General features: G+C 45.1%; 1 protein-coding gene across 1 annotated transcript; it reads right to left on the reverse strand.

Annotated features, from left to right (window-relative positions):
• Positions 1–4,580: 4,580 nt before the first annotated feature.
• Positions 4,581–8,635, reverse strand: gcnt3 (glucosaminyl (N-acetyl) transferase 3, mucin type). Its single transcript, XM_071405111.1, has one exon. It carries the CDS (start codon positions 8,279–8,281, stop codon positions 6,956–6,958), a length of 1,326 nt encoding a protein of 441 aa, XP_071261212.1. The 5' UTR covers positions 8,282–8,635; the 3' UTR covers positions 4,581–6,955.
• Between the last annotated feature and the right edge of the window lie 3,001 nt (positions 8,636–11,636).

The raw sequence follows: 11,636 nt of genomic DNA on the forward strand, positions 1-11,636 counted from the left end.
TCATTGTTACGACCCTCTCCCTCTTTCTCCCGTTCTCATTGTTACGACCCTCTCTCTCTCATTGTTACGACCCTCTCCCTCTTTCTCCCTTTCTCATTGTTACGACCCTCTCTCTCTTTCTCCCGTTCTCATTGTTACGACCCTCTCTCTCTTTCTCCCGTTCTCATTGTTACGACCCTCTCTCTCTTTCTCCCGTTCTCGTTGTTACGACCCTCTCTCTCTTTCTCCCGTTCTCGTTGTTACGACCCTCTCTCTCTTTCTCCCGTTCTCGGTGTTACGACCCTCTCTCTCTTTCTCCCGTTCTCGTTGTTACGACCCTCTCTCTCTTTCTCCCGTTCTCATTGTTACGACCCTCTCTCTCTTTCTCCCGTTCTCATTGTTACGACCCTCTCTCGCTTTCTCCCGTTCTCATTGTTACGACCCTCTCTCGCTTTCTCCCGTTCTCATTGTTACGACCCTCTCTCGCTTTCTCCCGTTCTCATTGTTACGACCCTCTCTCGCTTTCTCCCGTTCTCATTGTTACGACCCTCTCTCGCTTTCTCCCGTTCTCATTGTTACGACCCTCTCTCGCTTTCTCCCGTTCTCATTGTTACGACCCTCTCTCTCTTTCTCTCGTTCTCATTGTTACGACCCTCTCTCGCTTTCTCCCGTTCTCATTGTTACGACCCTCTCTCTCTTTCTCCCGTTCTCATTGTTACGACCCTTTCTCTCTTTCTCATTGTTACGACCCTCTCTCCCGTTCTCATTGTTACGACCCTTTCTCCCGTTCTCATTGTTACGACCCTCTCTCTCTTTTTCCCGTTCTCATTGTTACGACCCTTTCTCCCTTTCTCATTGTTACGACCCTTTCTCCCTTTCTCATTGTTACGACCCTTTCTCCCTTTCTCATTGTTACGACCCTCTCTCTCTTTCTCCCGTTCTCATTGTTACGACCCTCTCTCTCTTTCTCCCGTTCTCATTGTTACGACCCTCTCTCGCTTTCTCCCGTTCTCATTGTTACGACCCTCTCTCGCTTTCTCCCGTTCTCATTGTTACGACCCTCTCTCGCTTTCTCCCGTTCTCATTGTTACGACCCTCTCTCGCTTTCTCCCGTTCTCATTGTTACGACCCTCTCTCGCTTTCTCCCGTTCTCATTGTTACGACCCTCTCTCGCTTTCTCCCGTTCTCATTGTTACGACCCTCTCTCGCTTTCTCCCGTTCTCATTGTTACGACCCTCTCTCGCTTTCTCCCGTTCTCATTGTTACGACCCTCTCTCCCGTTCTCCCGTTCTCATTGTTACGACCCTCTCTCCCGTTCTCATTGTTACGACCCTCTCTCTCTTTCTCCCGTTCTCATTGTTACGACCCTTTCTCTCTTTCTCCCGTTCTCATTGTTACGACCCTTTCTCTCTTTCTCCCGTTCTCATTGTTACGACCCTCTCTCTCTTTCTCCCGTTCTCATTGTTACGACCCTTTCTCTCTTTCTCCCGTTCTCATTGTTACGACCCTTTCTCTCTTTCTCCCGTTCTCATTGTTACGACCCTCTCTCTCTTTCTCCCGTTCTCATTGTTACGACCCTCTCTCTCTTTCTCCCGTTCTCATTGTTACGACCCTTTCTCTCTTTCTCCCGTTCTCATTGTTACGACCCTCTCTCTCTTTCTCCCGTTCTCATTGTTACGACCCTCTCTCTCTTTCTCCCGTTCTCATTGTTACGACCCTTTCTCTCTTTCTCCCGTTCTCATTGTTACGACCCTCTCTCTCTTTCTCCCGTTCTCATTGTTACGACCCTCTCTCTCTTTCTCCCGTTCTCATTGTTACGACCCTCTCTCTCTTTCTCCCGTTCTCGTTGTTACGACCCTCTCTCTCTTTCTCCCGTTCTCGTTGTTACGACCCTCTCTCTCTTTCTCCCTTTCTCATTGTTACGACCCTCTCTCACTTTTTCCCGTTCTCATTGTTACGACCCTTTCTCCCTTTCTCATTGTTACGACCCTCTCTCTCTTTCTCCCGTTCTCATTGTTACGACCCTTTCTCCCTTTCTCATTGTTACGACTCTCTCTCTTTCTCCCGTTCTCATTGTTACGACCCTTTCTCCCGTTCTCATTGTTACGACCCTCTCTCTCTTTCTCCCGTTCTCATTGTTACGACCCTTTCTCCCTTTCTCATTGTTACGACCCTCTCTCTCTTTCTCCCGTTCTCATTGTTACGACCCTTTCTCCCTTTCTCATTGTTACGACCCTCTCTCTCTTTCTCCCGTTCTCATTGTTACGACCCTTTCTCCCTTTCTCATTGTTACGACCCTCTCTCTCTTTTTCCCGTTCTCATTGTTACGACCCTTTCTCCCTTTCTCATTGTTACGACCCTCTCTCTCTTTTTCCCGTTCTCATTGTTACGACCCTTTCTCCCTTTCTCATTGTTACGACCCTCTCTCTCTTTTTCCCGTTCTCATTGTTACGACCCTCTCTCTCTTTCTCCCGTTCTCATTGTTTCGACCCTCTCTCTCTTTCTCCCTTTCTCAATGTTACGACCCTCTCTCTCTGGTCAATCTCTCCACCGTGCTCTGTATCCTCTTGCTGTCTCTGGTCAATCTCTCCACCGTGCTCTGTATCCTCTTGCTGTCTCTGGTCAATCTCTCCACCGTGCTCTGTATCCTCCTGCTGTCTCTGGTCAATCTCTCCACCGTGCTCTGTATCCTCCTGCTGTCTCTGGTCAATCTCTCCACCGTGCTCTGTAACCTCCTGCTGTCTCTGGTCAATCTCTCCACCGTGCTCTGTAACCTCCTGCTGTCTCTGGTCAATCTCTCCACCGTGCTCTGTAACCTCCTGCTGTCTCTGGTCAATCTCTCCACCGTGCTCTGTATCCTCCTGCTGTCTCTGGTCAATCTCTCCACCGTGCTCTGTATCCTCCTGCTGTCTCTGGTCAATCTCTCCACCGTGCTCTGTATCCTCCTGGTGTCTCTGGTCAATCTCTCCACCGTGCTCTGTATCCTCCTGCTGTCTCTGGTCAATCTCTCCACCGTGCTCTGTATCCTCCTGGTGTCTCTGGTCAATCTCTCCACCGTGCTCTGTATCCTCCTGCTGTCTCTGGTCAATCTCTCCACCGTGCTCTGTATCCTCCTGCTGTCTCTGGTCAATCTCTCCACCGTGCTCTGTATCCTCCTGCTGTCTCTGGTCAATCTCTCCACCGTGCTCTGTAACCTCCTGCTGTCTCTGGTCAATCTCTCCACCGTGCTCTGTAACCTCCTGCTGTCTCTGGTCAATCTCTCCACCGTGCTCTGTATCCTCCTGCTGTCTCTGGTCAATCTCTCCACCGTGCTCTGTATCCTCCTGCTGTCTCTGGTCAATCTCTCCACCGTGCTCTGTAACCTCCTGCTGTCTCTGGTCAATCTCTCCACCGTGCTCTGTAACCTCCTGCTGTCTCTGGTCAATCTCTCCACCGTGTTCTGTATCCTCCTGCTGTCTCTGGTCAATCTCTCCACCGTGCTCTGTATCCTCCTGCTGTCTCTGGTCAATCTCTCCACCGTGCTCTGTATCCTCCTGCTGTCTCTGGTCAATCTCTCCACCGTGCTCTGTAACCTCCTGCTGTCTCTGGTCAATCTCTCCACCGTGCTCTGTAACCTCCTGCTGTCTCTGGTCAATCTCTCCACCGTGCTCTGTATCCTCCTGCTGTCTCTGGTCAATCTCTCCACCGTGCTCTGTATCCTCCTGCTGTCTCTGGTCAATCTCTCCACCGTGCTCTGTATCCTCCTGCTGTCTCTGGTCAATCTCTCCACCGTGCTCTGTAACCTCCTGCTGTCTCTGGTCAATCTCTCCACCGTGCTCTGTAACCTCCTGCTGTCTCTGTAACCTCCTGCTGTCTCTGGTCCATCTCTCCACCGTGCTCTGTAACCTCCTGCTGTCTCTGGTCAATCTCTCCACCGTGCTCTGTAACTTTTATGTATCAAGCCAAACATAGAGATGTTGTCATAGTTACGTTTTGTATCTGCAATGTATTTAAGTCACTCTGTTACTGAGGGTTGATGCTTGTTCTTCATTACATTTATATATTTATATTCAACAGGTGAGAAAGGACAAAGATTAATATATTTTTATGGGTTTTTGATTTGATCCTTATTTTAGGTCACATGACCCCACAGAGTGATGTTAAATAGAGCAGGTTTCACAGCACCTGGAAACGCTTTACTGCAGGTTTTGCATCACCTGGAAACGGTTTACTGCTAATGTCTTTGAAAGAATCCTACATGAAAAAGTTACTGTCCCCTGTCATCTGTCTGGAAGGACCAGATTCATGTCTGTCTGTAGCGACGACAAGGTATACGTTGTGAAAACGGAGAACCTAAAGACATATTGGTTGATGCTGGAATGTGATACCAGTCTTACTGTCAATCAGGATGTTGGTTTTTGTCAAGTGTTTTTGGAGGGGACGTTCTTGTACATTATTTCTCTAAAGTAAATGTCCAAATCCAAATGTGTCTTTATTCATTAGGAAGAATTTTCAAGTACAACAGAACACACATACTTACAACAGTAGTTGGCATACAAAACATATTGTTAATACATGATATACTATACTAACAATACATTACATGGTAAGACTGGGTTTAGTTTCATGTTTGACTCAAATTAGTTACAATCATGTCTAAGGTATGCTACAGTAAAAATGGCATCGTTCCAACAAAAAACGACTCTTAAATGAAGAGTCAAATGAAAAAGCTGCCTTAATACCGTGATGTGACTTAAGATATTGTTTTACATTAGAGCGGCTTTAATTAAAACACAGAGAAGATGAGTTGCTTCTGAATGAGTGAGAACATTTCTGACTGGACGACACTTTGGATAAAGACGTATGCTGAATGGCAGATTTCTGTTCAATCTATATATAAATATAAATAAATATATATATAATAAATAATATATAAATATACTGAACAAAGAATATCAACACAGCAGGTAAAGTGTTGGTTTCATGAGCTGAAATACAAGATCCCAGACCTTTTCCATACGCACAAAAATATCATTTCCCTCAAATTGTGTGCACAAAGTTTACATCTGTTAGTGACCATTTCTCCTTTGCCAAGACAATACATCCACCTGACAGGTGTGGCATATCAAGAAGCTGATTAAACAGCATGACCATTACACAGGTGCACCTTGTGCTGGGGGACAATAAAAGGCCACACAACACAATGCCACAAATGTCTCAAGTTTTGAGGGAGCGTGTAATTGGCATGTTGACTGCAGGAATGTCCATCAGAGCTGTTGCCAGAGAATTGAACGTTAATTTCTCTACCATAAGCCGCCTCCCAATGTCGTTTTAGAGAATTTGGAAGTACTTCCAACAAACCTCACAACCGCAGACCACGTGTTACCACGCCAGCCCAGGACATCCACATCCGGCTCCTCAGGAAACTGAGGACTATTTCTGTCTGTAATAAAGCCCTTTTGTGGGGGGAAACTCATTCTGATTGGATGGGCACCCATGGTTGCTGCCCACCATGTGAAATCCATAGGTCAGGGCTTAATGAGTTGATTCCAATTGACTGATTTCTTTCTATGAACTGTACCTCAGTAAAATCATTGTTGCAGGTTGCATTTATATTATTTATAGTTCAGTGTAAATATATGTGTGTGTGTATATATTAAATACATAAATCAAATCAGCTTTTATTTGTCACATGCTCCGAATACAACAGGTGTAGACCTTCCAGTGAAATGCTTACTTAGAAGCCCTTAACCAATAATGCAGTTTTAAGAAAAATATAAATAAATAAAAGTAACAAATAATTAAAGAGCAGCAGTAAAATAACAATAGCGAGGCTGTATACTGGGGGCTAGTCAGGGTAATTGATGTAATATGTACATGTAGGTAGAGTTATTAGTGACTATGCATAGATGATAACAGAGTAGCAACAGTGTAAGTGGGGGGGCAATGTAAATAGTCTGGGTAGCCATTTGATTAGCTGTTCAGCAGTCGTATGGCTTGGGGGTAGAAGCTGTTGAGAAGCCTCTTTATACTTGGCGCTCCGGCACCGCTTGCCGTGCGGTAGCACAGAGAACCGTGTATGACTGGGGTGGCTGGAGTCTTTGACAATTTTTATGGTCTTCCTCTGATACCACTTGGTATAGATGTCCTGGATGGCAGGAAGCTTGGCTCCAGTGATGTACTGGGCCGTACGCACTACCCTCTGTAGTGCCTTGCGGTCGGAGGCCGAGCAGTTGCCATACCAGGTAGTGGTGCAGAGGAAGGCCCTAAAAATTGTGAAAGACTCCAGGCACACTAGTCATAAATACACACAGGTTTTGTCGTGCCCTCACACACACACAGTATGTATATATAATGTTATAAAACTTAATAGCCCGGCATTGTTGACTACATGTAGAACTGTTACAGAATTGATGTGTTCAGTGACACTGGTCATTGGACTAGATGGAGTACTAAATAAATACTACAGGAGGACGTATGTCTGGAATATACATGGCAATCACAACTATACAGTGCAACCACAACATAAAAAATAAAAAAAAAAGACATTATTTTATTTACAACCCTCATACAGTAACATCAGAAGTATACAGTAACATCAGAAGTATACAGTAACATCAGAAGTAACATCAGAAGTATACAGTAACATCAGAAGTATACAGTAACATCAGAAGTAACATCAGAAGTATACAGTAACATCAGAAGTATACAGTAACATCAGAAGTAACATCAGAAGTATACAGTAACATCAGAAGTATACAGTAACATCAGAAGTAACATCAGAAGTATACAGTAACATCAGAAGTATACAGTAACATCAGAAGTAACATCAGAAGTATACAGTAACATCAGAAGTATACAGTAACATCAGAAGTAACATCAGAAGTATACAGTAACATCAGAAGTATACAGTAACATCAGAAATAGAACACCCTCTAGCTGGTTAAGAATAGAGTTAAAGTGTTAAAAACAGCTACACTATTGTATTTACAACCTTTCATAGTTTTTGTAAGGTATTCCTAGATTCCACTGTCCTTACTGATAGACTGTACGTTGCTTTAAAGCGCAGGTATGACTCCAGACACCTGATCGCCACATCATCCACCTCGGGGTCAAACTTGTTAGCGATAAGGTGGTGTTGGTTTAGGAGCCACTGCAGGTCTCCAGCTCCATAGACACAAACAGCTCTCCTGTAGGTCCCGGAGCAGTGTGGGTAGGGGGCTCCGTTCCTCACATCCCCAGCCAGGTAGCTCCACCTCACTACCCTGGCCATGGAGTTCATATCTGACTGCTGGTACTTACTGTTGGGGGGGTTGGAGCCTGGGACAGCGGGCATCCGCTGCAGAGTGGCCCACAGGTGTTCGTCAGGACTATAGGTGTCCTTCTCCCACTCCAGCAGGACCCGGACCTCCTGACTCTTCATCACGTGACGGACGAAGGCCCTGGATACCACGAAGTAGGCGTTGCCAGAGAACATGGGGGTGTTGATTGGTGGAGGGGTCTTCTTAACCTCTGTCCTGACCACTGTGTCCGTGACGTTGTGGTGGAACTGCCATCTGCCCTTCTTGTAGCCATTGGTGACCTCTGACTCCATGCTGTTTTTCCCGTTCAGCAGTTTGAGGGCCTGAACCATCTCAGCGTTGGTCTTAATGGGGAAGTCGGTTCCACAGGTGTTGAGAAGGTACCTCCACTGGACAGGTGACTTTAGCAGGTCCTCCATACAGTTCAGGTCAGCCTGAACTCTGGACCAGGAGGCGTAGACCACACTCTCTATCTTACTGGCCACAAACACATTGGGTAGGCAGGACACGATAGCCCTCACTGCACTCCTGAAGTCCTCGGATGATTTCTGGTCGATGTGGACGCAGTAGACGTTCTGCGGAGTGTACAGAGCACGCAGGAGCCTCTCAAACATCTCAATCTTCTCGTGGATGACCATGGAGTAGGCGATGGGGAACTCCTTCTCCTCCTGGCTCAGAGGAACGGTGATGAACCCTCTGTCTGCAACGTACCTCTGACAGTCCTGAGTTACGTTGTGGTAGAACTCCTCTGACAGCAGCTGCTGCTTCTTCTTGGTCTTCAGCAGGAGGCTGAGCTGCTCCCACTCCGGACCCTCCATGTCTCCTCGGATGATGGCTGAGCAGGCCGGCAGGTCGGCAGCGTAGTCCGACGGGAGGAGTTCCGGAGTGGGGAGAGGACCCCTGTCTGAGCCAGGCGGGTGCCTGAGAGCCATCCACAGGAGCAGAGAGACTGATCCACTCAATAGGATCAGAGACAAGTTCCTGAACACTCTCTTAGATCTGGACAAGAAAACTGCAGCCATTACTGGTATTCTCTTTCTATGATGTCTTGTTCTTTATCTGATATTAGTATCAATGGAGACCACAGCTAAGAAGACTGCTGCTCAATTGAATGTGTCTCACCTCGACCTCAGCTCAAGTAAATGACACACATCTCTCACACGTTTAAAAGGAGAGGTGTGATCATTTACTTTAGTGGGCATGGTCTATAGGCATGGTGTATTCACGAGTTGGCAGAAACTTACTGTATACACTAGGAGTGGCTCAACTTGTGGCACCTGTAAGATGACAGTTTCCTCATCAACATCGTGACACGGAAGTAGCACATTGATACTGGAACTGTAAAGTAGATTAAGAAGAAATATCAACTTCTTCCTTCTTCTCTAGAACCTGTTTAGAAACAGTGAAAAATAGGTTGAGAATAAAACATGTAACATATATAAACATGTAACATATAATGTATATAAAGGTGAGAGTGTAGAATATGTCCATGAGCAGCAGCAGATGAAATAACAATGATCTACTGTGTTACAGTTGTCTGCTGTGTTACTGTGCTACAGTGTGTTACTGTGTTACAGATCTACAGTTGTCTGCTGTGTTACTGTGCTACAGTGTGTTACTGTGTTACAGATCTACAGTTGTCTGCTGTGTTACTGTGCTACAGTGTGTTACTGTGTTACAGATCTACAGTTGTCTGCTGTGTTACTGTGCTACAGTGTGTTACTGTGTTACAGATCTACAGTTGTCTGCTGTGTTTAATAAGTCACTATATCAGTGGTCACCAACCCTTTCTGAGCCCAGATCACTATCTGAGATAAAATGCAAGCCGAGAACTACAACTCAAATCGTTTTAAATACAACTTAAAAAACGTTGGTGCCTCATCTGATGGTGCCTCATCTGATGGTCAGTCTCAGCGGAGGGAGAGAGCAGCAGACTGAGGGTCCGTCTCTCAACGTCCCTTCGCACTCCCCTTCGCACTCGCACTCCCTTTCCTCCGCTGACACTGACCAAAAAGGGACACCGTCTTCCAGCTGATGGCAGAACTCGAGTCTCCTCATGCACAAATTCATCTTATGCATGTTCCTATGGGAGGAGAAATATTCCTTGATATTAAAAAAGACCCAAGCCGCTAATAACAACAATGCAAGCCTATCGATGCATTTTCCTCCTCATTCACTACAGCTGCAGTGCTGGTTGTAGCGCGAGTGGAAGTAGGAAGAACAAACATTTTATGGCTTATAAAAGTGTTGACAGTGCTGAGTAAGAAAAACATAAAACCAGCCGCTCTTGGCTGTATTCGTTGACAGTCTCTCTCTAGTCATGGTTTGAAAGCTTTCTTTTATACCTGCTACATTACTGCAGACATGATCCATCCGATTGGCCAGCGTTAGGCCTATAGTGCACTTGATTTGCTGGGTTTGCCGGAAAGGCAGTTAGAACCTTCAGATGAAATGGTTCAAAATCGGACAACAATTTGCCTTCCCGGCACGCAGGACAGCTGAATGGGGTCATCTACCAGTGAGACAAAACAGAAATGTTTGGAAATCGAATGTAAATGCTTTGGCGATCAACCAGTCGATCAGGATTAACAGGTTGGTGAAGACTGCATTAGATTGTTCTTTTAACTTAATCCGTATGGTTTGAAATGATGTCTGTACATATGGGTAAATTGTCTGATAATATGGGTAAATGATGTCTGAACATATGGGTAAATGATGTCTGAACATATGGGTAAATGATGTCTGAACATATGTGTAAATGATGTCTGAACATATGGGTAAATGATGTCTGAACATATGGGTAAATGATGTCTGAACATATGTGTAAATGATGTCTGAACATATGGGTAAATGATGTCTGAACATATGGGTAAATGATGTCTGAACATATGGGTAAATGATGTCTGAACATATGTGTAAATGATGTCTGAACATATGGGTAAATGATGTCTGATAATATGGGTAAATGATGTCTGAACATATGGGTAAATGATGTCTGAATCTGAACATATGGTAAATGATGTCTGAACATATGTGTAAATTATATCAAATCAATGTCTTATGGCTTTGGGGTAGAAGCTGTTTAGAAGCCTCTTGGACCTAGACTTGGTGCTCCGGTACCGCTTGCCGTGCGATAGCAGAGAGAACAGTCTATGACTAGGGTGGCTGGAGTCTTTGACAATTTTTAGGGCCTTCCTCTGACACCGCCTGGTATAGAGGTCCTGGATGGCAGGAAGCTTGGCCCCGGTGATATACTGGACCATATGCACTACCTTCTGAAGTGCCTTGCGGTCGGAAGCCGAGCAGTTGTCATACCAGGCAGTGATGCAACCAGTCAGGATGCTCTCGATGTTGCAGCTGTAGAACCTTTTGAGAATCTGAGGACCCATGACAAATCTTTTCAGTCTCCTGGGGGGTAATAGGCTTTGTCGTGCCATCTTCACGACTGTCTTGGTGTGCATGGACCATGATAGTGTGTTGGTGATGTGGACACCAAGGAACTTGAAGCTCTCAACCTGCTCCACTACAGCCCTGTCGATGTTAATGGGGGCGAGCTCGGTCCTCCTTTTCCTGCAGTCCACAATCATCACCTTAGTCTTAATCATGTTGAGGGAGAGGTTGTTATCCTGGCACCACACGGCCAGGTCTCTGACCTCCCTATAGGCTGTCTCATTGTTGTCGGTGATCAGGCCTACCACTGTTGTGTCATCAGCAAACTAACTACTACTACTACTACCGTTACTACTACCATTACTAATACTACCACTAGCGTTACTACTACTACTACTACTACTACCGTTACTACTACCATTACTAATACTACCACTAGCATTACTACTACTACTACTTCTACCATTACTACTAGCATTACTACTACTACTATGTCCGACGTTACTACTACTACCATTACTACGATTACTACTACTACTACTACTACCATTACTACGATTACTACTATTACTACCACTACCATTACTACTACTACTACCATTACTACTACTACCGTTACTACTACCATTACTAATACTACCACTAGCGTTACTACTACTACTACTACTACTACCATTACTACTACTACTACCATTACTACCACTACCATTACTACTACTACTACCATTACTACCACTACCATTACTACTACTACTACCATTACTACCACTACCATTACTACTAATATCACTACCATTACTACTAATATCACTACCATTACTACGATTACTACTATTACTACCACTACCATTACTACTACTACTACCATTACTACCACTACCATTACTACTACTACTACCATTACTACCACTACCATTACTACTAATATCACTACCATTACTACAATTACTACTATTACTACCACTACCATTACTACTACTACTACCA

Source organism: Salvelinus alpinus, chromosome 6 (genome assembly GCF_045679555.1).
Source record: "Salvelinus alpinus chromosome 6, SLU_Salpinus.1, whole genome shotgun sequence".
Lineage (NCBI taxonomy): Eukaryota > Metazoa > Chordata > Actinopteri > Salmoniformes > Salmonidae > Salvelinus > Salvelinus alpinus.

Bases quoted from the DNA above. Each gene is read 5' to 3' on its own strand.
- gcnt3 (XM_071405111.1), bottom strand. From the start codon at position 8,281: ATGGCTGCAGTTTTCTTGTCCAGATCTAAGAGAGTGTTCAGGAACTTG.